Source organism: Conger conger, chromosome 1, assembly GCF_963514075.1.
Source record: "Conger conger chromosome 1, fConCon1.1, whole genome shotgun sequence".
Lineage (NCBI taxonomy): Eukaryota > Metazoa > Chordata > Actinopteri > Anguilliformes > Congridae > Conger > Conger conger.
This window is the reverse complement of record NC_083760.1, coordinates 15320043-15346897: the sequence shown is the minus strand read 5'-3', so window position 1 is coordinate 15346897 and position 26855 is coordinate 15320043. Positions and strand designations below refer to the sequence as shown.

General features: G+C 44.5%; 1 protein-coding gene across 9 annotated transcripts in view; it reads left to right on the top strand.

The window, feature by feature from the left end:
• Nucleotides 1–26351, top strand: part of foxn3 (forkhead box N3) — an 83428-nt gene extending 57077 nt beyond the window's left edge. For 8 of the 9 annotated variants that reach the window (XM_061254438.1, XM_061254375.1, XM_061254392.1 and 5 more), the window contains 3 exons: nucleotides 18194–18256; nucleotides 19392–19500; nucleotides 22816–26351. In XM_061254438.1, the coding sequence (XP_061110422.1) occupies nucleotides 18194–18256; nucleotides 19392–19500; nucleotides 22816–23320 (677 nt within the window). In that variant the 3' untranslated portion in view covers nucleotides 23321–26351. The remainder of the gene's footprint in view (nucleotides 1–18193; nucleotides 18257–19391; nucleotides 19501–22815) is intronic. The other variant, XM_061254448.1, reaches the window with a different exon arrangement.
• The last annotated feature ends 504 nt before the right edge of the window (nucleotides 26352–26855 follow it).

Below are 26855 nucleotides of genomic sequence, written 5' to 3'. Positions count from 1 at the left end.
ACCCTGCTGGAAAATTCAGGAGAATGTCTACCTTCATCTGATTATGAACCAATTGAATTCACAATTTAAAAAGTATATTCCCAGTCAGTGACAAGCATTTCCGTGTATAAATTTGCCTAAAATTTCTAATACAGATATATGACATAATAAAAATACAAAATATTTAAATCATACGGTCTGTTAATATTGTACATTCAGTTTTGTGCAATGAAAATTTGTCCAATTTGAAGTTTAATGTTACCTGGTCAAAACTAAAGTTTAAAAATGGATGGGTGTACCGAGAACACACACTAGGGAGGTTGTTGTAACAGGCCTGATAAAGTTTGGCACATGGAGCCAGACTAGCTGATTATTATATGGAGGCTACTGGGGAAGAACAAGTGCGTACATGTTCATTTTAACTGTGTGCCTCATCTGAAAATCTATCAAGACAAGGAGAGGAACGGTAAATCACGTGACCCTGACTGGTATGTGGAACATTATGTCCTATTTAGCATGGCTTTTTTAGCATCTGCAAGAACCGGTTTCTCTTCTCATCGCTCATCAACCATTTCTTGTATGTTGGTCAATATAACTGTAAAGACATCATTGGTAGTCATGGATTGTCGTTTTTTTTTTTGGTGTCCTGACTCATCGGTTTCTGTGGACTGAGTTGGAGATGGAATGAGGAATGGCTGTGCTTGAGCTGTGAGGCCATTGGTCATTAATCTCAGCCAGTTGCCTGCCTCTGCCCAAACAAGGTAAAGACTCAACCGGCTGTTTTCAGTCTTTTTTGGAACATTTATAGATAAGATGGACATAAGTTCAGATCCAATTTTTTATAAGAGCGTAGATCACAATACTGTCCGCAGATAAACAGCCTCACCATTATAGATCGGGAAGGAAGCGGGATTAGAGATAGCCAACCACAGCTCAGGAGGTCAGTTTTAATGGCTTGATGTTTTTATTGTTATTTTTTCTGTTTTAGAAGATGCTGGAACATAGTGGAAGGGAAGGGTGGGAACAGGGGGAGGAGGGGGGAAAGCACTTCTGAATTTTGGTAAATACAGTGAGGACCGAGACGAAGCAGGAAAAAATGTAAGCGAAAAATAGATGTAAATCTTGGGGAATTTTCTTGTGCGACTCCACCGAGTTGGCTGGCAGTGAAAGACTTCGGGGGGTGTCCCTCCTGTTCCTTGTGCTGGCTTGGCTGGGGCCCCGTGTTGGGCTCCCACAGTTCTCATGCCACTCAGCTGCTCCGCTTCCCCCACGCTTTCTGGAGAGCACAAAGAGAGCACCCCACCCCACCTCGCAGTCTCCTCCACGCACACACAGGGTAGACCACCTACCTCTCCTCTCACACTTCAGCACGCCTCTCGGCTGCAGCGCGTTCCCCCGGTAACGTATACTGTATTTAAGTTGCAGTCGGGTTTCAGAACCTGGAACGTGGCCTAGCTTGTTCTTCATAATACGGCGCAGTAAAACGCATTGACTAATGCTCCAGTCCATGACAGCTTGCTAACAGCCATGTTCTGGGCCATGGATTTAAATTAGCCCAGTCTTTGTTTAGAGACCTCTATTCAATTTTTTCTCTCGTTTGTTCACGGAATTGATTGATCTTTCCTCACGCGAGGGTGAAAAGTGGCCGACCAGATATAGCTAGTTAGGAGGTGGTTGCCCCTTTTGTAAATGAGCTTCACATTCACAGCGCTGGTCTCCAGGATGTTAACTGCATTTATCTCTGGCTGCAGACGGTTACATATCACCTTCACCATGTCACTTTAAACGCAGAAGGGATGAGAGTCCCAGGAAAGCAGCAGCATTTGCACCGGGGAGATTTTTCACGGAGGGGACTTGAACAAGCAGAGACTTGATCTGCTCCAGCCTGGGTTTCGGGAGAAGAATGCCGGTATAATTGGCAGTTTGTGCCGTGTTTTGTAAACTCTTGTGTGGCAGTGAGATTATCCACAGCATGGGGAGGTAGTAGGGCAGCTGTAGCACCTGTATCGGGTAACGACAGCCAGCGAGTGTGGGAGAGACATCTGCTCAGAGCAGCCACACAAACACCCACAAATCCCATGCCAGTCCTCACCGCTATGATCGCTAACCTGCTGTCTGAACAAAGGGATGTCACCTACAGCATGTGCTATTCTTCAACTTCCACTTTCTTCACAAATGACCCACATAGCCGGTTTTTGTGTTTTATGTTGGCAAGTAAAAAACGATGTGAGACTGTATTTGGTTTGGCAATTAAGCTGCATATTTTTGAGGAAGTAGATCAGGTCCATGTTTTTTTTTTTTTAGAGGGAAGGTGTCAAGCTGGTGGAGAATACATGCATCATTGTGCAGGGAATCTAACGTTTTGGAACAAACGAGCCCTTACAAAAGTAGCTGTGGCTTTGAGGACAGAGCAGTACCCTGCTGATAAGAAAATGGCTCAAGCTAGGTTTTGAAACAGCTGGTAGCTGGGTGACCAAATAGACCAGCTCTATACTCAATATGGTTTGACCAGCTCAAGTTATGTTTTGAAACCGCTGGTAGCTGGTATGTCAGGCTGGTCATAGCTGTATTTTATACCAGGGTAGAGCGATTGTGAATAAGAATTGTGCAGCACTCGACTTTAAAAGCGAACAGTGGACGGTGTTGTGTATGAACACTCGTGGGCCCTCACGTCTGATTGGAGGAGGAGCCGTAATGCATTGGGGGGGGTGGATTACCGCGTGTGATGCCGGGGCACTTAAGTGGAACACTTAAAGTGCTGTTCAGATGACAGGATTTACTCTGCGTTGTCTGCAGGAGTGACAGACAAATGAGTTGTTTAGTATTTACTGCATAGGCACCGCACCACCTCAGCAGAGCTGGGCCTCTGTCTTACCCCTGGATGGGCTTTGCCTGGTCTCTTCATACAGTTTCTCTGTATTGGTGGATAAGCCCTCAATCTCCTCAACGAGCATGTTTTATTAGTTGGTCATTTAATTTCATATGGTGTCACAACATAGTACCGAAACAGAGCTATGAAATTATGAAATTTCAGTGAAATTTGTTGTTGAGGAACCGATATTTCCTAGTTCAAAGATCAAAGTTGTTAGCCCTTTTTGGTTTTTTTTGGTAACAGACTACTTTCCATGTGTGGGAACTCCACCTCCACCGTAACCTGTTTGTGTGGTTTGACCTTCCTGCTGAGGATGTTGACCGCTGCTCTGTGTCCGCACCCGACCCGAGACCAAACGAAAGAAGGAGCCCCTACCAGGTAGAACGAGAAACAAAAGCTATTTTAATCAGGGATTACTTTGGAGAGGTGCCTCTCCAGACCTGTGCATAATGCAATAAATTACAATGTGATAAACTGCTTTTTTTTCTCCTGAACCTGCGATGAATGCAAAAGCACCTTTCAGTTCTGGCAGTTAGTTATTTTGGGTAGCACTCTTGACATTTGTGCGAAAAGCGATCTAAATAACCACCCTCTTTCTATTATTTTTCTCTCTACGTGTTGAGTTTCATAACTTTAGTTCAAAGGCTAGGAAAAGCCATGCCGTTGCTTAGAATTATTTTCCAACATGAGCACATCCTCTCGGATTTAATCAGTCGGTAGGGGGATTTAAACAAACTGTGCTGCCGGCACGCTGGCACTCTCCAATGCGAGAGTGCTGGATGAATGACACGCGCTAATTAGACCGTGATGTGGATTTCTGTGGCCCTGGTCAGAGTGGGGGCTCGGGCAGAGGCAAGAGGGTGCTCAATTATCTCATTCCGCTTAATTGTTGTAAAATTTCTGTTGGAGCTGAGTGATCCTTGACAGGAAGAATTAGCGCTGGCTGCCTCAATTGCAGTCTCAATCCCTCATGTGGCGCTTCACTTTTACGAAACGGCGTAAAGAGTGGAGCACTGTGGGAGATTTTGGAGGACTGCGTGCGTGTGCAAGCGAGCAAGCGAACGTGCAAATGCTAAAAGTACAAATGCCTTCGCAGAGCTCTGCCTACTTCAGATTAATTTGCTTAGAGTAGATGCAAAGAACTTGCCAAAGTATGAATATACGTTGCGCTTGTATACGTGTGATGGTAAATCTAACCTAAAGGCTTATAGACCTGTTCCTAATGTAATATTGTACAGGTCTCCGTGTAGTAATTGATTTTTCAATACATCAGAGTCGCATAGAAAGTCGGTCCGTAGCAACTGATTCCAGAACTAGTTTATTGATTGTTGGCAGGCACATAATATCATATCCTCTGACTGAGAGGTCAGACAGCTCTGGTACCAAGGAGAACTGAGTATAGGAAACCTATAATGGTGCTCTCGCTCCGTCTTTCCCCAAGAGAGAGGAAAGTTGTGTATAGTCTCCTATACGTGACCAGAAATGAGTGATGGCGCATTGTCCTATTCTCCGTCTCCGTTTCGAGGGTAGCCTTGCACTACTGTCTGTTCTTGAACTCCATGGCAGATCAGAAAAGCCTTTAAACATATGCCTCTCCTGCATCTATTGAATCATTCAGCGCCAATTTGACCAGGAAGCGTCGGAGCAAAACTCTCCACTTCAGCCGTTCACGCTTATGTGGGAAATGCATTTTCATTCCCGCTCCTTCTCTCATTTGAGTGTCCATAATTTAAAGGAGCGTGGTGAAACAAAATAAAGCACTCCGAAGCCTTTGGAGTGAAATCGTTATGCGGCGCTGTGAAAAACGGGGAAAATAAGCCGGGGGATATTTTACTGGCGGATGCTGGGGATGAAACCGTGGATGACTGGTGAGTATTTGGATAAATCGCGGGGGGACTGGCGACGCGGCATAGTGTGCAACTTTCCCATAATGCACCCAAGCTCCTGTTTTGTAAAATGCATTAAGAGGCCTACCCAGAGAATGTAGGCTACTTTCGCTGCTCCCCGCCACTGTATATCTTTGCGTTTACTTTAAACTCTCCCCCTTTTGCTGCGTTGCCCTGATGTTCCTGGTGATAGAAGAAGCTCCTAATCTAACCGGGTTATTGCTGTTCCTTAAACACATCTGCCAGGGTGTCGGGGGGCGCTGATATTTTTGTTGACATTGATGTTCTTCTTAAGAGATTATGTTGGTTTGCAGCCACATTCTCCACAGCCGGTTTCATATTGTGCAGCTTTTAAGAATGCCCTCCCCGCTGTGTGTGAAGAGTAGTCACCAGTATCCTAATCCCACAATTAGACATTCAGGAGATTAGTCTCCCTAAAAAGGGCTTGAAGAATTGAACCCCAGTTCTGGAACGATTTCAGCGCTGCTTCTCAGTCCCTTTTCTTCTCGGTCCGTGGAGTGCGTGTTATAACGGGACACCGTTGTTCCGCGCGCTGCAGATCCTCCTTCATCCCACTTTTGTTCCGCAAGAGCTGTATTACGGACCAACGCGGCAAAAGCAGGTGTGCTTCCCATATTCCTGTACGGCTTTCTCTGCAATGCTCTTAACCACGCATCATCTTTTAAAGTAAGTTTATCGATCGCGTCGGCCGGTCACAACCGTCTCGAGTGTTTATAAGAGGCAGTTATCGAATTACATGGGCAGCGCACTCCTTGTCATAGACTGAGATTAGACTGAGAGCTCTCTGTCTGAACTCCTCAGTCAGTCAGAACGCACTGCATCATCAGTCAGTAAAATGGTGGGAGGGAGAGGTTGCTGACCAGATCGCTAACAGGGCGCCCAGCGAGTGCCAACCCGAGCTGGGTTCATCTCCACGTTTAAAAGAACGTTTCATAAGCGCAAATTTCACAGCCGATAAAAGACTTCAGTGGGAGGTCTTGCTGACGCTCCCTATTAGCTGCCATGCTCGTGAGTTCAGAGAGATTAAATAAACAAGCAGCCATTGGCTGCGTCGGAGCAACGTCACCCCGGTTTTGTAAGGACACAAGAGCACAGAGCTGCAATTTACTTACATTTTTTCCATTTTTTCCAGTGCTTTGGACTTGCATTATGAGTCAGCGATGTGACTAAGAAGTCACATTGAATTGAAATGTCTCTGTCCCTGCCCTTGGCTCCCCACTGTCATTGACATGGGTCTTTTGCAGCTGCTGTGGTTCCCATCCATGTCTAGAAAAATCTATACAAATCATTATATTCTTCATGCAGCCAATTAAACCCACCTTTCCCTTCCACTCTCCCTCTGTCTATATATAAACGCAGTGCCCACTTCTTTTATACCAGGTAACCAAAAAAATTTCTATCTCAACAAGTTTTTTCATCTTGCATTTAGATGAAATTAAAATATTGCCAATGAGGTGAGCCAGTGATTTGCCAATGGGGTAAGAAAATGTAACTTGTCAAGCAAACAGCATCTTAAATATTTAATACTCAAATGGTCAAAGCAAATATTTTCTACTTCAGAGAAAAAAAAAAAAGATTTTAAGTCTCACTACAAGACTTAAAATCAAAACTACAAAATACTTTTGCCCCCAGAGCAGCCTGAAATCTTTATGGCATGGGTTTAACAAGGAGCTTGAAGCATCCTTAGGGATTTTGGATCATGTTCCCTCGATAGCAACACATAGTTCCAACAGATTTTTTTTGGCTAAATGTTCATGCTGCAAACCTCTTGTTCCTTTCACCTCATCCCAAAGGTGATCTACTGTATTGAGATTTTGGGACTTTGCAGACCATTGGAGTGCACTCCAGTCACTGTCATGTTAGTGGTAATAGCGTGAGATGACACGTGCTCTGTGACATGGTGCATTGTCCTGCTGGAAGTATCCATTTGAAAGAGTGTGGCCATAAAAGCATGCACATGGTGAGCTACAATGCTTCAGTATGCTGTGGCATTTAAATGATGCTCATTTGGTATTAAGAGGCCTAATGTGTGCCAAGAAAACGTTTCCCCCACCATTACACCGGCAACAACAGCCTGCACCGTTGTTGAAGGATGGATCCATGGATTCTTCCTGTTTATGCCAAATTCTGATCATACCATCTGCATGTTGCTGCAGAAATTTAGATTAGTCAGAGCAGGCATAGTTTTTCCAGTCGTCAGCTGTCCAGTTTTGGTGATCTCGTACCCACTGTAGCTTCATCTTCCAGTACTTTGCTGACAGGAGTCGACCCCGGCTTGGTCTTCCGCAGTAGCCCATTTGCTTCAAGTCCCGATGCTTTGCGCCTTCAGAGATGCCCTCCTGGACCCCACTGTTGGACAAACGCTATCATTTGAACATGCGTGACCTTACTCTGTGCTTGAGTCTGCCCTTTCTGCTCTAACTTCTCTCATTAACAAGGTGCTGCTCACCGGATGCTTTTTGTTTACAGTATCATGCTGTTCTCTGTAAACTCGAAAGGCTGTAGTTTGTGAAAATCCTGTGAGGGAAGTTGGTTCCGAGATGCTGTCTGACACCAACAATCATGCCACAGTCAAACTTGCTTAGATCGCACATTTGTCTCATTCTCATATTTGCTCCAACAACAACTAGGCTAAATCTCTTCACCGTGTCTGCGTACTTTGTTATATATTGAGTTGCAGCCACATGATTCACTGTTTGGAGGAGCAGGCTATTTGCGGTAACGAGCAGGTGTACCCAATAAATTGGCCTGTGTGTGTTCACAAAATAAGAGGCTGTTGTTTTATGGCCTACAAGTAATTGAACCCCCGCATTCAGATATTTTCCGAACAGGCTGCAGCCTTGTAGTTCTCTGTGAAGTTACGCGCCATATTTCATCTGTCCACTTCCGTCCGGAATATATAGATGCAGCTTCCCAAGCGTTATTTAATCTCTCTCAATTTCTCCTGACTCTCACATTTGTCTTCCATTTCTAAAGAATGAGACGTGCGAGAAGGCAAAGTGCTGGATAAGGAGAAAATGGACAAAGTGGGAAATGAATGGAGGGGTCAATGTGAGAACGTCTGTATTATCATGTGAAAAAATCCATACTGCCCATTAGGACAGCATTACAGGGGAAGCTGCAGAATGAGTTTCCCGTCACTGGCTCAACAGAAGAGGCATGAAGCACTCAATGGAGTGGGCTGAGATGCTGGAAAGAAAGAATGGAAAAAAAAAAAACAGAAGAGAAGTTATTGGTCTTCCCGCTAAGCACACAGACGGTCTTGTTTTAGTCTCGCATCCTTGTGGGGGAAAACGTCTGCTGTCTCCATTGATTTATTTTTATTTATTTTTTGAAACTCAATATGTGGGTGTCTCGTACAGCAAATTGAAAATGGCAAGTGGCATTGCTCATGCTAATTGCTTTGCAAAACATTAAAAGTTTATTGAAGTCCTCCATTGTATACCTGTCTGTCACCAGTTTTGTCCCACTCGGTGTACAGACTTTTTTGGTGTATGTGCCTGAACCGAGCAAATCCGTTTAAATGATGCAGCAACTGCTGGAGAATAATGTCAAATGAAAGCTATATACTGTAGTTACCTGCTGTTCAGCACTTATTTACCTGGAAAGTTGCATGTAACCACAGCCTTTCCTTGAATGTGGATGGTTTCACATTGCGGTAAAGCTAGTACCAGCTTACAGCTTTGTTTTTAGCATGCTAACTCTTATAACCTTTCATCCGTCCTGCGTTTTCCACATTTTGAAGCGTGTGTTCTGTTGTTCAGTAGTTGCATGCTACCCCACGACCACATTAAAAGCCGTGATTCAGTCTGGCCCCAGGCATCATTACTGCCCTCCAACTGCTTTTGAAAATGGTGTTTAAATGGCCGCAGTGCTGCCTGCTCGTCGCATTCTCCTGTATCAGGTGCCTTCCCCTATTTTTCTCCCTCTTCCCCAGTTACTTCTATAAATAGCCAGGGAGTCAGAGGCTGTTCATTGTGCTGTGTTTCTGTGTAACATAACACCGCCTCCTCTCGCCAAAAGAGAGCGAGAGAGAGAATGAGTGAGCGAGAGAAGAAAAGGATTCACCAAGATATATAAAAATGACTGTACTTATGGCCACTGTACTGCTGGTTTCTATTAAAGGCGGTAAACACTCCAGTCGGGAGTGTTTAGTTCCCTTCTGAAAGGCAGTATTAAGCACGGAATGGTATTTCCTGTTTTACCCGAGTGATGCATGATATACCACTCTGAAGTATGTGAAATGTGAGCAGTTGCCATGGCGACAGCAAGCCTGGCTGGAGGAAGGAAGGAAACGGAGCACAGAGATGCCTTCAGAGGGGAATCAGAGAAACAATGGAGAATACTGCCTCCTAAAGACCCCTTCAATTATTCATCCGCCACACTGGGGAAAACGACCATTTTCAGCTCTGTTCAAACACACCTCCGGCTTTCTCTGCTGTTTATTTCTCTGTGCGTACAGGACTCTCCAGATATCTTCCAGAATCGAATTAAAGCGGCCGCCTCTACGCACACACGGCTTGCCTTTCCGGAGCCTGCCTTTGTGACCGAGTCTGTCAAAGTGGAGACTTCTGCTTTAAGTTTAACTTGTGCGTGGAGGCCATTCGAGGGCTCCCTAAAATGGCTCGGACCCAACAGTCACTTCCGCTGAACGCCTGCGCGAGTCCCACAGAACTGAGCCGTTGGGAAAAGGCCGTCGGGGAAAAGCATCAGCCGTGTAGCCGTTTGAAGACGTATCGAAGTGTGCATCTTCTCCCAGGTCTGCACTTTGTCTTCCAGCCCCTGTTTTGTAAAGAAATGATAGTGATTTCAGACCTGCTCTTTATATATAAATAACTCCACGGACACTGTTGTTCACTCTGGCACTAACGGGCCTCGACGTGCAGCCGTGCCGTGTGAAAGCGGCCGAGCGCCATAAAAACCCAGTCAGTGTCCCGTCGTTCCCTCATCCGGCTGACCCCACAGACTGGGAGGAACAGGAAACGGTGACCTGGGGGCTAGGTTACCTGCCGCCACACAGGACCCGCTAAACTTTGGACCGTGCCGCCGGAGTGACCCAGTCTTCCGCTGTGTCTAAGATGGCCGTGGTGTGGCTGGCCAGGTCTCACCCCCCGGGGGAAGGGTTTTCTTCCCGGATGTGCCCAATCGGCTTCTGCATACCGAGGGGCCTGCCTCAGAACCATCGTAATAAACAAACTGTACATGTTTACTTTGGAGCGAGTCAGTGGCAGAGAGCTCGGAGGCTGTAAATATAGTGCCGAGCAGGGGGCACCGCTTGGCGTGCTGCGGGCTCCTCTCCTGGAGACCTCTCACTGTCACCGGCGGCAAAATAAGTCCATGCCCCAGGCCCGTATGTCACAGGACACCGGCAGCTCAAAAAAGCCTGTGCGGTACAGTAACTGGCTTCGCGTAGTGAGTGTGTGGTACAACTGCGGTAGTGAGGCAGGCTCGTGTTGCTTAATGACATCAGTCTGTACGTAACATTAGCATGACTTCATGCTGACCACGTGCCCAGTCCCACACCCATCCTCTGGAATCGGCACTGAAGCCGTGTGGATTCAGAGCCCTGCTCTGGTGCAGAAAGTATATTTGGGGAAGGCCTTTCATGTGATTAGCTGCACAATTAAACAAATGTTGTTGCAAACAAGCAAATCCCCATCCGCATCATTATAAAAATGGTAATTGACCTTTAACAATTTTTAGATGGTAGCGCTTCTCTGCTTTCCCGTGCCTGATTATTTAACAGGGCCGTGTGTGGGCTGTAGCCTCACTGTTGGCTCTGTTTGTTTCATGGAAAAGAAAAATTAATACCAAGAATTCAATGAATTCCCTCAATGATTCTAGAGACGTTTTAGAAAACAGCCTTATAAATACATTTTCAGCTTGAACGATGGTCATTTTATTTTGGCTAATACGTGTGGCATCCCTTCTGTAGTAGTACTATTACATGCCTTATCTGTGAATAACTGATGTGCATTTAATGTGGAGTGTTGCTAATTTAGCTGTCTTGGAGTGTGTGGAAAGCACCCTTCGCACGCAGACTGTTGCTGAAAGTCAGGTTCCCGTTCTGTAAATAAAAGATAAGCACAGGCAGAGTTTATCATCAGTGCTGCACATTTATGTCCTTCTCAAACCAAAGACATGTGCACTTCATGTGCGCAAAAATAAAAAAATTCAAAAATCTTCTCCTGGCTTCCTGCCCGCTACTCTTAACATAGTGCCAGCAGGAAGGGAGAAAACCGGCAACGTGAAAAGAGAAATTATGGAAAAAAGCGAGGACATTTGCACTCTTCTGCCGATCGTTTGAGTTGTAATTTAGTAAAGGGTGTCGCACAATGTTGATACAGCCTCGCTGTTTACCTTTTAATTAACCTTGCACACAGGCCGCTATTGATAGTGGGAGGCTTTGTGAGAAAAATTGTCTGTGAACTTGAGAAAGGTCTCACGGTTTAAGGGGCACCAGGGTTGCCACGGCAACTGTGTAAATAGTGGTGAAGGAATGAAGAGTTCACGTGTGCACTGCGGGAGAGTTTGACACCTCGGGAACCAGGAACGGAAAAGTCTCTCAATGCTGTTTCTGTATGTTCCCCTGAGTGTCTGCTAGGGAAATGGCGTCCATAGCTAGATGTTATGGATATAAAATATTACTTTTACTTGTTCTAGGGTGTAGCCACTTCTGCCAGCTGTATGTCTTTTTGGGTAAGACCTTCTGGTAAATGAATGCCGTATCATGTCGTGGGGTGGCGGTGTTGCAATGGTTTTAAGAACTGACCTTGTAAAAGTTACGGTTTTTAAGTTTGGACACTGCTCTTATAACCTCGAGTGAGGTACTTTGCCCACATTGCTTCAGTATTCATTATGTCAATCTGTATACATGTATACTGTATAAAACATGTTGAAGCTGTGCTAATTGCTCTGGATAAGAGTATCTGCTGAATTCATGTAATGTAATGGTTGTATTTTGTAGGTTGTACTGAGAAATGGAGGGGTTTTTTTTACATACCGTAGCTGGGCTTAGTTGTTGTTTTGCAGGCTTTGGATGCACTACACTGCTGATACAGTTTTTTGATTAAATGGAATTTGCTAATTATGAACAGGGAGGAAGAATACAGTAAAAAGAAAAGTTTATTAAGTCTCTGGCAGGACATCACATCGCAATGGAAGATTTGACTCTGTGTTTCTAGCCTGGCAGTTTCACTGTCATTGTGTCTGAAAGATGTCCGTGGGACATGCTTCAGTGGGCGCTAAATTCCCCGCGTCCCAATGTAAGAGGCCCATATCAGTTGGCTGCAGCAGCTTTTAATTCTGCTTAATGTTGTTGTTTATCACACAGAAATATTTGTCCTCAGGCTGATACCCCCAAATCCAATCTGTGGGCGACGGAGCTCCAGGGAACAGGAATTTAGCTGAATGCATGGACTTCATACGTAGAGTAGCAGCTGCCTGTTTCAGTGGTGGGAGAACATCAACGGCCCATGCCCAGTTCTGTGATGAAACGCTATTGAATGAGTCCAGGAGAAAACAGTCTATGTCTGCATTAACCTACAAAATGGCCGTGTCTCCCTTCGTGAAGAATCGGCCGATCCCGATGACAAAGTTTTCCGGGACTTGTGAATTTTTCATGAGGGGATGGATGTTGATCGAGAGCAAAATGTGCTTCGCAAAGCTCAAACCAAGTGCCGACTTTGCCTCGGCTGCATTTGTTATACTGTAGTTGTCTCTTCGGCATTTACCGGTAGGGCAGTCAATCTTGATTCTAGCCGCTTCACCTCTTGTCGTTGTTGGGTGATACGCTATTTATTGCACTGTAGGGAGCGTAGTCGCTCCTCACTGTGGTCTCAAATCATGTAGGACGGCAAAAACCCGTGATGTGGATCAAGCGCATTCCCAGTAGAGACCATTAAGGTATTCGGAAGAAAACACTGTTTTCCGTTGCATTCATCTTTTGAGTTTTTGAATTTCTCCTGTCATGGCATTCCTACACTGCCTTTGAGGCTGCCCTGCTGTAGCCGAATTCACTCACCCAAGGCTTCCATTTGGATTAATACCCATTAAATTGATATTAAACAGACTCAGTTACCCAGCAACAACATGGATGGCCTAGTTTTAATCTCGGCGACATGTTTGCATTGCTATTTATATTTTTCACACAGTGAACGCGTTCAATTTCAAAATGAACTCTACCGAACGGCACTGGCCAGAAGAACAGCGCGATGGTTATTGTGCGCAATTTAATTACACCATATCTACGTTTTTGTGAGCGGAGTAATTTACCATTCTGTCATATTCCATAATTTACACCTCCGTATCCAGGAGGCATGAAGTAAAGGTCCTTCTCCTCATTATCAGAAAATGATTCTAAAGCAGTTCATTTATTTTTCTTTATTTTCCTGTCATTCACCACTGCTGTTTTTTTCCTACACTGTTCAGCAGTCATGGTTTAACTCTGGTTTGTCCCAGAGTAGCCCGGATTCAAAGAGACCCTTGGAATTGGTTTTCTGGGGCTTAATCCTAAATCTTTTCCGGGGTGTAATGATCAGAAAATGCCCTAGTTTCCTTTTTCTGAAATAGCGGCACCGCAATCTAAATGCACAGCAGAAGTCGGATACTGAGAACTGCAAGGACTGTAGGCCTGGGAAAATGTGAGGTTCAGAAATGAAAAAGGTACGATTTCCTCTTATTTTGGGACAATTTGTCAATTAGATGAAAGAATCTCCTTTGTTTTAATTTGTCTTACACACGGATGAAATATTAAAGTTAATGAGAGTCGTTCATCATCTTGTTCCAAACCAGTGGCAACTTCACTTTATATTTTCTTTAATGAACAAACAAACAAGAGGGCTTTTAGCAAATGTTGTGCGCTTTCAAACAGACGCTGCGAGGTAAAGCAGGGGGATTTTATGCTTCTTTACGACTGAGAGCAGGATTTAAGCCCGGAGGCCGATGGTCATTCAGCTGTATCAAACCTTTAAGAATCAGGAGCCTCACTCATCCCTGTAGTCCCATCATTGACACAGGCTTTTGACTGATGAAGATACTTAGTCTGCCTGTCACAAAGCCTCCGTAATGGTATTGTGCGGATGCATGTAAAAGGGAGACTAAAATTGCACCACAAATCACTTCTAAGCCAAGAAGATGGCACTCTGATGAAGAATGTGGGCTGCTTTGCTTTTTGTAAATAAAGTACTTCTTTCTTTCTGGTCCAGCCAAGCGTGTCATTGTAGCCCGTGTACAATGTACAAATTGTATAGCCTCAAGTCCTGTGTCTTATTGTGTAAAAACAATGGAGCACTCTCAAAACCTCTGTCAAAAGTGAACTGCTACAAGGCAGCCCTTTAAAATGAGCACTTCACCTAGTGTCAATACAGATCTTCTCTTGGGCCAAGCGTGGTCATGCTGGCCTGATTCTCCCTGGCTTACACAATCCCTTGGGAATGCTCTACATACGAGTAATCCAAAAATCTATTATTGACATGTAGCTGACAGGGTAACATGAGAATGGGGCTGACAATAAGCCCGAAACTCGATACCATTATCTTTTATATTTCATCATTATAAAATGATATATCCTTTTTTCTGGGTCCTCAACGATGTATTAAACCGAACCAATAATGGTTTATCTATTATTATATTGGCTTTTGCTGTTTGTTATTGGCTTTAGCAGTTGGGGAAGTACCAGAGTGTCTCTCAGAAATGAGTTGCGGTGGCTTGTGTTGTCTCTGTGCCGTTCTGTGGTCTAAAATGTGCCCACGCTTACGAGATCGTTTAGTGTGAAGTCCTTACTTTGGCAGCACGCTTGCTCTTATCGTACTGCTGCCATATTAAAGTGGTGTTAGAGCCCCACATGAGAAACCAAAGAGGTGCATATCTTGAGTAAACAAAGATGGAAAAGCTGGCGATCCTTATCCCGTAATTGTTTCCGTGGCTTGTTGTCAACTGGGCTGTCACAGCTAGTCGAGTCCTTCCAGCCTGGTCTCCTCTTCCCCGGCTTGGAGAAGCATTACCTGTGGAAGAAGCATTACCATTACCTGTGGAAGAAGCATTACCATTACCTGTGGGAGAAGCATTACCATTACCTGTGGAAGAAGCATTACCATTACCTGTGGAAGAAGCATTACCATTACCTGTGGGAGAACCATTACCTGTGGGAGAACTATTACCATTACCTGTGGGAGAAGCATTACCATTACCTGTGGGAGAAGCATTACCATTACCTGAGGGAGAAGCATTACCTGTGGGAGAAGCATTACCATTACCTGTGGGAGAAGCATTACCTGTGGAAGAAGCGTTACCATTACCTGTGGGAGAAGCATTACCATTACCTGTGGGAGAACCATTACCTGTGGGAGAAGCATTACCATTACCTGTGGGAGAAGCATTACCTGTGGAAGAAGCATTACCATTACCTGTGGAAGAAGCATTACCTGTCAAGGCTGGCCCCTTCAGTCACCTTGGGTTCACCCATCAAACAGGCACACGGTGGGCTGCCTGTCTGTAATGGCAGTTTGCTGACAGTTGAGTAAATCATGGCGGATAATGATGTGTTTTTCCCTGACCTCGGGATGGACTTCAGAAGACCGTGGCAATGCTTAGAGGTTGCATTGTGTGTGCGTGTGTGTGTGTATACGGTAAGTGTGTATGTGTGTGCCTTGTTGGTGTTTGTGTGTATGCACAGCTGTTTAATAATTGGATTACTGCAGTCAACCAGCACATCAAACTGCTGAGTGTTGTTGTTCAGTACACTTAGTTTTGAGTCTTCATAGTTGCTGCTATGAAATTACTTGATCTGCATTTTTAGAATCCTTTTTTTTTCCCTCCTGTACAGTACATATGCGTTTACATATTGATGTTTTAAAGGTTTCTTTATGAAATGTTTTTCACTTGTAAACCAAAATCATTTGTTCTTAATTAAGAATGACATTTCATGCATTAGATTTTTTCACAGGTATTTAGCAGTGTAATTCTTTATATATTTGATGTGATATGATGTTCAGTGACATGCTGTGCAATGCAATCTGATGGAGAAAAAGCTGTTCAGAGAATCAAGTGGTTATGCAGACAGGCATTACAGGAACAGACTCCTGTTCAGATGTATTGCATACTCTACAAGTGTGTTTTGCCCCCTTGTGGATAGTTGCAAGTTCATATTTCTGAGTCCATTGTTTGACATTTAATCTGTACGAGAAGTATTGACCATGAAAATGTGCCAAATTTCCAAATAGCATCGTGGAACAGATGAGCAGAATTGATCGGAGGTCAAAGGGCCATAAATGTGTGGTATCTGGTTTCCGCAAAACCTGTCCTTCAAGAACACTTAAATTTCTCCAATTGTTATCCCCAACATATCATCTCTCCGCAGACTTTGCTCGCACAGTTTTAAAGTGCATTTTCATCCATTTGTTTTGTTCATCAGTGCTAACAATACTTTCACTTCGATGGACAAACCAGCCATTTTACTACATTACTGGAGAAGGAATAATTTAGGATTCACAGCAACTACATGGCAAAGATCCTTTTTTGTGTGTTTGCTGTTTTTAATGATGCTTTTTATTCTCCATAAAGAGGAGATTAGTGGAGAGTGAGCGGAGAAGGTTGAGCATTAAGAGCCGGTCCCGTGCTGATTGGTGTCGTAGCTGTGCGTTTCCAGGGCCATCTGCCCCAACATTAATACGCTTCACAGGAGGAGAAAAGCACCCCCCTCCCCTCCAAACTGGGCACCCGGCAACACTCCCCGCCGAGGCTGGGGCACCTTCCCATGGGCCCTGTGAGGGGCTGGCCGCAGAGCATCATGGGACATGCGTACTGCGGGCCATTTCTTGTGTCCAGCCCTCCGATGCTGTGTGGATGCACACAAGCCTGCTGTGTGTCAGTAAGAGTGAGACACTGCTAAATGACCTGTGGTGAGAGGACCATACAAACGGGATCTGCAGTGAAGTAGAAGCTTGTCTAGAGCTTTGATGGCTATACTCCGCAATCAGAATAATGCAGTGTTAGTTCACCTGTCAAACAAAACGTCAATAAATCTATTAAATCTGTCATTTCTGCTGGGCTGTGGTTAGAATAGCATTGTAATGTTGTGGTGTGGATATATCATAACCTTTAACTTCTGCATGGAATGGCAATGCAGTTCCTCAGCATGTGGAGAATACAGGAATAATTTTGTGCCTACGGAAGGCCAAGTGGTGAAACTAGAGGGAAATAATATGATAATTAATCGACCGGGGATAACTCTTGTAACAGCCAGAATTTCTTATTTTTTTATTTTTTTATTTTTTTTACATTTTTGCAAGTCAAAACTTGACCTAAAACTGAAACCTGTCCATAAGACACAAATCTCCGCAGGCGTAACATGCTTTAAAGCGTCCCCTTAATGTGTTTTGCGCACTGAATGGAGTTTCCCCTTTTTGTTCCGTTGTTATTTCTGATGCTGGGATGCAGGGATTTACATGGGCCAGTCACAATGGAGGAAGCTCATTAGCCATTCAGTCTGCCAGCCCATCCACGTTAATCGGGCCGAGTGTGCGTCTCTCTGTCAATTCCGATTGTACACTTGGCTAGCTGGGGCCGGGAGCCAGCGGCCCCCTGTCAGAGGGCGTCTCTTCACCTTTTCGGGGGCTTTGGCCCGGAGGGGAGAGCGTGGGCCACTCTGCCTGGCCAGATGTTCCTTTCAGCCCCTTTCAGCGGCGGTCACAGAGTTGTGTACTGTCGCCATGGCAGTGGGGGGAATGGTTGCCGTGGCAACAATGCTACCGCTTAATGAGCAAAAAAAAAAAAAAAAAGTGTACATGATTCCAAACGGATAATATTTTCCCTTTTTTTTTTTTTTTTTTAACCCTGCCATCTGTTTTAGATTAGAGGCGCCCTCCATTGTGGAAGCGGACTCGTAGCGCATCCGCAAAGTTGACTGAGCGAGCGGGAGAGGGCGGCAGGTGCCGGCACAATGTGCCCGTCTTTGCGGCCCTGTGACAGTTTGTCTTTTGTGTGCGGTGGTCTGTGGACTGTGTAGTCGGAGGCACACCCCTCTATGTTTCACTCTCATTATGAGAAGATTAAGAGCAGTCTACTGTAAACCAGCCGCTTATGGCTCCAGTACTGTACAGCTGATAAAATGAGACAAATTAAGTGCTCTCATTCTGAAGTGAATTTTAATTGCCTTGTAGCGCTAAAGAAGTAAATACAGATTCATTCTCGGTTTTTTTTTTGTGTTTTTTTTTTTTTACTGACTGAAATAAGGAAAACGACAAACAATGTCAGATCTTAATTCAATGAGAGACAACTGACCTAACCCATTTATGACGGTTTAATGGCCAATTTCACTTCCCCCTGTTCTGTCGATACTGCGCTGTTCGGTTGTTAAAGCAGGGAGTATTGACCAAGACCCGTCAAACCGAGCCAGTTTCACCGGCGTTTAAAGTTCTCCCTTTGCATTTCTCAGATCCTGAATTTGATGCTGCTGCAACCATGATGCTTTTGAATACACCTGACCTCCCAACCCCTTGTGAGTACAACAGGCAGCATCTTGAGAACTGTGACTAACAGCAAGAGGATCGCTACAAAATATAAAAAATAATCACAATGCTGATGAAAACAATGTATAATCTAATCTAACCTAATTTGGATCCAAAATGATTGACCTTTGACCATTTTTGGGTTTTACGACTTTGGGAATCTTTAGGGAATTATTAGGAATCTCTCATATTTTACTTCCTTAATGGGAATCGTTTGTCACGAGGAATCACCTTTTTTGGGTATGTGGTTGAGGTACTGCTCTTACTCTCTGCACTCTGTGGCATTCTCTGAGACCAAAGCTTTGGTTTTCCACTGCTTCTGCTAAAGGATTCTCGGAAAGTTCCAGAAATGCTTGGTCTAGGGGGAAAAAAAATCAACCTCACTTGTTTTCCGTCACGTGGTGTTCTCTTTTTTTGGTTTGAGACAGAATGTTGATTCTCTGTCGCTTACCAACTCCTGTCGACTGTCTGTATGGGGTAGCAGTTCTATTGCTGGTGTAACAAAAATGTTTTCTCTTCCTTAAACGTTTGTCACTGTTTCCTCGAATCGCATATGAATTTTTTTTTTTTTAAGCTGTGATTTGACAATATTTGCAGATAAAGGGATGATGTTGAAATTGTGAATCCTTTTAATGGGGAGTTCTACTCTCTCTGCTCTCTTCTGGTGGGTTTGCTGTGAATAAATAACCCTTCATTCCTCATGTGCAAATACACATTTGTTTTCTTTGTTTGGTTTTTATTGTTTTCAAAAGTGTGTATGTAATTTTCTCACGCTTCCAAAAAGATTTGTGCTGATATTAACTGTGTGTGGCTTGTACCGTATTTGAGTGTGTGTGGGTTGGTGGACGGCTGTTATACTAGTGACACTGATGTCCACTGTGTTTATGTGAAGTAGTAACAGTTTAGCAACTTCTCATTCTGTTTTATGATACGGGCGACCAGCAGTGATTGAGTGTGTGTGTGTGTGTGTGTGTGTGTATATATGGGGGGGGGGTTTGGGTGCTTGCGTGCGTGCATGCGCGCCCATGTGCGTGTGTGTGTGTGTTTCAGTATCCGGCTCTCTGTACAATATGTCCGTGCCCTTGTGAATTATCCCTTTATAGTGACACTGTGTGCTCTCTTCAGTCCCTCAGGGAGTGATCCAGAATGGTGCCAGGATGATGGGCCAGACCATGTTCCCGGGAATCAGACCCCTTCCCATCAACCCTATCGGGAGCCGGACAACCACAGTGAGGTCAGTGTGAACACATCGCCCTTCTGAGTGTGAGAGAGAGCACTCTGCCCTTACTCCCTGTAATCAGTGATACAGTGTGAACACATCGCCCTTCTGAGTGTGTGAGAGAGCACTCTGCTCTTACTCCCTGTAATTAGTGATACAGTGTGAACACATCACCCTTCTGAGTGTGAGAGAGAGCACTCTGCCCTTACTCCCTGTAATCAGTGATACAGTGTGAACACATCGCCCTTCTGAGTGTGTGAGAGAGCACTCTGCCCTTACTCCCTGTAATCAGTGATACAGTGTGAACACATCGCCCTTCTGAGTGTGTGAGCGCACTCTGCCCTTACTCCCTGTAATCAGTGATACAGTGTGAACACATCGCCCTTCTGAGTGCGAGAGAGAGCACTCTGCCCTTACTCCCTGTAATCAGTGATACAGTGTGAACACATCGCCCTTCTGAGTGTGAGAGAGAGCACTCTGCCCTTACTCCCTGTGATCAGTGATACAGTGTGAACACATCGCCCTTCTGAGTGTGTGAGAGAGCACTCTGCCCTTACTCCCTGTAATCAGTGATACAGTGTGAACACATCGCCCTTCTGAGTGCGAGAGAGAGCACTCTGCCCTTACTCCCTGTAATCAGTGATACAGTGTGAACACATCGCCCTTCTGAGTGTGAGAGAGAGCACTCTGCCCTTACTCCCTGTGATCAGTGATACAGTGTGAACACATCGCCCTTCTGAGTGTGTGAGAGAGCACTCTGCTCTTACTCCCTGTAATCAGTGATACAGTGTGAACACATCGCCCTTCTGAGTGTGTGAGAGCACTCTGCCCTTACTCCCTGTAATCAGTGATACAGTGTGAACACATCGCCCTTCTGAGTGTGTGAGAGAGCACTCTGCCCTTACTCCCTGTAATCAGTGATACAGTGTGAACACATCGCCCCTCTGAGTGTGTGAGAGAGCACTCTGCCCTTACTCCCTGTAATCAGTGATACAGTGTGAACACATCGCCCTTCTCAGTGTGTGAGAGAGCACTCTGCTCTTACTCCCTGTAATCAGTGATACAGTGTGAACACATAGCCCTTCTGAGTGTGTGAGAGAGCACTCTGCCCTTACTCCCTGTAATCAGTGATACAGTGTGAACACATCGCCCCTCTGAGTGTGTGAGAGAGCACTCTGCCCTTACTCCCTGTAATCAGTGATACAGTGTGAACACATCGCCCTTCTCAGTGTGTGAGAGAGCACTCTGCTCTTACTCCCTGTAATCAGTGATACAGTGTGAACACATAGCCCTTCTGAGTGTGTGAGAGAGCACTCTGCCCTTACTCCCTGTAATCAGTGATACAGTGTGAACACATCGCCCTTCTGAGTGTGTGAGAGCACTCTGCCCTTACTCCCTGTAATCAGTGATACAGTGTGAACACATCACCCTTCTGAGTGTGAGAGAGAGCACTCTGCCCTTACTCCCTGTAATCAGTGATACAGTGTGAACACATCGCCCTTCTCAGTGTGTGAGAGAGCACTCTGCTCTTACTCCCTTTAATCAGTGATACTGTGTGAACACATCGCCCGTGAGGTAAGAGCACTCTGCTCTTACCTCACTACTCCCTGTAATCAGTGTTAGAGCGTAGGACCTGGAGCGTGGAAGAGCTGGGCTTCACTGGAGCCTGACGCTGCTCTGTGCCTCGCCCACCACACACTGCCCCTCCCTGCGCACTCTGAGGGATGGAAGTGTGCTCTCTGCCACCCCCCTCCCTGCACACTCCGAGGGACAGAAGGGTGCTCTCCACCACCGCCCAGTCCCTTCTGAGTACTTACGTGTTGTCGACGCTGTTCAGAAGCGTATTTCACCGAAAGGAACATTCCCGGTGTCAGGTCACGCCTCCCGCCGGCAGTAACACGGAAACGAGGTGGCGGCACGTTCCACGCGAACCTTACCACCAAGACCACCGCCGCGATTCAAACACATGTACACCTAATTATTTAAGCCCATGAAAAAAAAAAAGGAAAAAAAGGAAAAAGTCTTGCATATGTGAAGCCATGAATATTTGATCAAATAGGAGTTGTAATGGCAGGAGACGTGCAAGAGGGCTGGCTGCCGGCCTGTGAAACATTTATAAAGCCCGGACCTCGACCGCGTGGCTGTAGGAAGGCTGCGCGTCCGGACGGAAAGTTCCGGCAGGCCTGGAACACGCCGTACCTTCCCCCCACCCCCCCACCCCCCCACCCCCGCGCGAGAGGAAACCCGCACGGCAGCCCGCTCAGGTGGGCTTGCAGACAAGTGCGGACAGACTGCGGTCGCCTCCGGGGCTGCCAGGTGCGCGGGCCAACGTCGCCGCGCCGAGACTCAATCACTACATCGGAGCGACGTGTTAATTATCGCCGCTGATGAGACTTTGGAGGTAATAAATAAAGAAATAACTGCGGATGAGAAATGACGGCGCTGCTGGCTGGGGTTTGAGACGGGGCGGCGATGCGCTCTCGCTCTCCCGGTCTCCCCCGGCGTACAGCCGCGGAGGCCGGTTCCAGCCCATTGGCTCCCCTGCTAAGCAGGCAGACTGATGGCGGCTCCCGTGGTGGGAAGTGAATGTGCCCCATTCACGCGATAGTGACTGACACTGCATTTAGACATTAATTATTGAGTACAGTTTTCTTAGCATGTGGCGCGGTGACTATAATTTATGAGTCATAAATGCGCAAACTAGACAGGAAGGGAAAAGCTCTCAGGTTTATTTTTCTCGCGCTGTTGTGTAGTTTAAGGCGCATATGGTAAATCCGCACTAAAAAGGGATCCGGAATGCCGTTTTTATTTGCATACATTCATATTTACACACCATAATACAGTGTTAATATTATACAGTGTGGCAAGCGACGTTACTTGCTTTTATCAGCAAACCATTTGCATTTTAATCTAGCTTTCATAAGAAAATTATCGCAGTAGCTGAATATTGTTATGAACTGAATATTGTTATCAACCCCCTCAGTAATTAGCCACATAACCGCTGTATCAGTGTACGGGAGTAGTGGCCTAACTTTGGAGTTTTTTTTTTTTTTGTGAAAGATGATTGTCTAATTCAATTAAGAGATTAATGCTTTGTAATACCCTGTTTGGTGTGTCTCTGTTTTGACTGCAGTGTGTGTGTATGCTCTTAAGAGACAGGTTCAGTGTACATCAGGGGCTAACCTTGGGTAACCTTCAAGTCAGTTGACCAGTAGTGCTCGTGCGAGCACGCGTACGCACGAGTGCCTCTGCGCATGTGCGTGTTCTCGTGGAGCCGTGTGAAATGTCCGGTTTCTGACGTCGAGCGAACGGCTCTCTCTGTGCGAACAGGTCCGCCGGCGGTGGCTACAGGATGCGCAGCGACAGCGAGCAGTCCAGCGACTCCCCGCTGGTCAGCAGTGACCCCAAGGAGGATCACAACTACAGCAGCGCCAAATCTTCCAGCCTCCGAGGGGGAGCTTCCCCCAGCTCCCCCCTGGGAGAGGAGGCCCCCCGGGAGGGCAGCGAGGCCAGCTTTCACTGCATCGACACCAACAGCGACACGGAGGACGACGGAAAGATCAAGAAGGAGCCCAAGGACTTGTCTCTGGACGCGGTCTCCCTGGCCCAGCACAAGAAACGGCAACACTTGACAAAAGCCAAACAGAAAGTGTCCAGCGATACGCTGCCCCTAAAAAAACGGCGCACGGAGAAGCCCCCTGAAAGTGACGACGAGGAGATGAAAGAGGCCGCGGGGTCCCTCCTGCACCTGGCGGGGGTCCGCGCCTGTTTAAACAATATCACCAATCGGACGGCAAAGGGGCAGAAAGAGCAAAAAGATTCTATGAAAAATTAAAAGACTGAATAAATAATAAATAAAAAAACATCACTTTTAATAGAATTTACAATTTTTGTTTTTTCAGGACATCAGGTGAATTCTAATGATTTGTGGCAATATCAACAATCACTTTGTTTTCCTATCCTTTAGAAACTGTTGTTTGAGGGTTTTTGTTTCTTTTCTTTAAAGGAGATTAAAGCCATAGCGAAACTTTTTTCTGATGTTCAGCTAATTTAGGAACACATTTTTTGTCGGCTGAAATCGAAAAGAGAGTCCGATAGTCGGACGGAAAAAAAGTCAAGTCAAACTCCCCAAAATTGGCATCCGATTGGCATTGGTACAGACATAGCAGGGAATTATGGCTTTATTTATTGTCCAAACATTCTGTAGCAATCCCCCTATTACAGTGCAGCTAAACTGAACGGGGAAACGGAGCCATTACGTGATATTGCTAGGGGCTGGAACGGCCTGTCGACTGTCGTATTGCAGACGTCCTTGGCTTTGACATGCGGGCAGGTAGCACTACAGCAGCAAGTGTCTTTACTGTGAACACTTGGATAGTATAGTGCCAAAGACGAACCCTGGGCAAGCCAGCAATTGACCATTGCACTTCTACTACTGTGTTGTCAGTATGGCTGGCGTTCTAACCGCTAATCTAGGGTAATTACATGACTGAGTACCAAGGCTGAAAAGACATTGATGTAGTGAGGGAAAAGAATTGGATACAGGTTATCGGTTTTCACCACAGAATTCAGTCTTCAATAAAAGAAAACTGATTTAAAAGCCATAAGCTGTCGTTTCAAATCAGTGCTTGCAAAAAAAAAATTTACATTGAAATAACGTAACAAACTGCCTGTTCTTTTTGTAAACAATTGAATTGTTAAAAAGTTATAATCAAGTGATATGAATATAGTGATACTTCTCTGTGGCACAGTAAAACTGAATAACTTGATAAATTGATGCTACAAAACCTGCCAATAGTGTTTTAGCGACAAAAAAATAATGAAATAACTGTGGAATTATTATTTGTGTTACTTTCTTATTTTATTTTTTTGTTTTGTTTTTTTCATACCCTCATGACGTAATAAGCAATGTCATCCAGTCAGGATAACACTGTATAATAGTTACACTAGATTTTTTTTCCTCATTAATTTAAGCAATGTAGCCAGCAGGATTCTCCAAATCGTGTTGCATGGGTTCTGTAAACAAAAAAAAAAAAACTGTTTTTTATTCAAAGTTCATGTAAGGTAAATAATGTATTTAGCATGGAGCATGAATTATTTTCATATATAGATCCTAGAGAAAAAGGCTTTGCCTCTAATTTTTATGCCCATAGGCCTAGAATTTTGTTTTGTGTTTATTTGATTTAATTTTATTTTATGTCTTTTTCATATTTGTTTTGAAGCAGGATTTTAGAGATAAACCTTCTTCAGGGACAAACACTGACTGTTGGGAAACTTACTCTGCAATATGAAGACTTAACATTTCCAGTCGGGCTTCAGTGGTTTATGAAACTGCCTTGTGTCTGCGCCACCAGCCCACTTCTGCTTTTCAGAAAGTGTCCGGGGTTTTCCATCTGTAAATGATTTAGCTTGCATAAATGAGGAGAAGTTAGTAGTGAGTGTACCCAGCTATGCCCCTCCCCTCTGCCATCTGAGCCCCCTCTCCCCAAGACTGTGCCTGCTTCGTGTATAAATATGTCTTTGGATGTCTTCGATATTTCAGGGTCTTCCTTTTTTTACGTTTTTATTTGATACTGTTGTTTGTTTGTTTGTGTGTGTGCGTGCGAGTGATTGTGTGCATGCATGCGTGCATTTCATTTGTTGCCAATTGGGTCAGTTTTAGTTACAGTGCTGTTCAGGTTAAACTGACAGTCTCAATTGCCATCAGATTTTTTTTCAATATGATGGCTAAATAAACATAACATGAGTGCAAACATTTACATTAGCATGCCAGGTTGCACTTAAATATCAAAATTAGGATCTTAAATTTCAGTGCCAAATCCTGTAATTTAGATTTATATAAAACAAATGGCAGATGAAAAAGTCTATCTATATATGAAAACGATGAATTTGTCAGTGGGTTGTAGTATCACTTTCAAATAACCATATGTTCAATGGAGATGAGAAGAAAAAGGCATTCATAGCCATCCTCTGTTAATCCTTGTGTATATTATGTGGGTGGCAAGTCTTCATTTCTTTATTTCCAGCTCTTATTATGTTTCCTTTCTGTACCTGCTCAATCATGATATTTATTGTTTCAGTCCAGGTTTGTGAAATGAATACTTCTATCAGGATCTTGATTAGATCCCTTTTGCCCATTCCCATCTGAGCAATTGTCCTCTGTTGACCACCGGCAAAGGTCCCTGTTGTTTACGGGATATTGCAAGGTCAAGTAGAAGACAGAAACTATTTATTAAGGTGAATTTAGGGGGGAAATGCAATTATTAAAACGGTGTGTTTGTAACGGATGACTAAAGGAAACTCTGTTCTGACATAACTGCACATTCACTGCCTTCCCTTAAGATGAGCACTCACTACATAACTTTTCCTTTAGCTTCATGTTGTTGACACGGGAGAAACGTTAACGAGAAATAGTGATCATGATGTTAATACTAGCCAAGCAAATAATTCTCATTGAGGCCAATATCCTTGTTTTGTTTTTTTTATATTTTTTTTTTTTTTTTTTTTAATAACTGCCATTTTTTGTTTAGTTTGAGAAGGTTTTGTCGGAGAAAAAAAGGTGAAAGATCAATTAATTTTTTATTGTTTGTTTTGAAATACGCGGTCTGATGGCATGTGCACCCAGCCGATCTGTTTTGAAATAAGAAACTGTCAATACAGAGGCATACTTGCATTCTAGATTTCCTTGATGTGTAATCATATTGCCAAAGACAAACTATTTCATCAATTAATGTAAATATCACGTTGTCCATTACTATGACAAAAAAAGAAAACTTTTGTTTTTATTTTTATTTTTCTGAAACCTACCATAAAGTTTCTGTGATGTATTGTCTTCCAGTTGCAATAAAAAAAAGAGTTGCAAAAAAGCCCCTGCTCATGCTCTTAAGTTTATGACTTGCTCCGGTTGCAGTATATTTACCCAGAATGCAGTATTTTCACCTCAACTTTGGTCCACTCTGGCATGTTATGTTTCACAGCAGTAGCCTAACATAGCAGTAGCTTTAAATATCCATGTGTCTCCCGTAAACACCAGTCTTGTACCAAACTATGCTGTCCTGCGTTTGTGGAATTTCAATGGGAGTTTGTTGTTTTTTTTGTCTCAGGGTACCACTTAGGCACACCCATATTTGTTTACAAATATGAATAGAAAATCCTGTTTCTGACCATTAATAAATTGACAATAGAATTGGGCAAGTTATTCGCCCTGAAAAAACTATTTTTAAAAGAGAAACTTTGAAACTCATCATATTCACATATTCACAGCTGTTTGTGTTGCTCAGCTTCTCAGGGGTGTCAAAATGGCCGCCCTCCTTGTGCCCCCTACGTGGTCTCTTACAGGGGCAGTGCTGCTGCTGGCTCATATTGAGGCA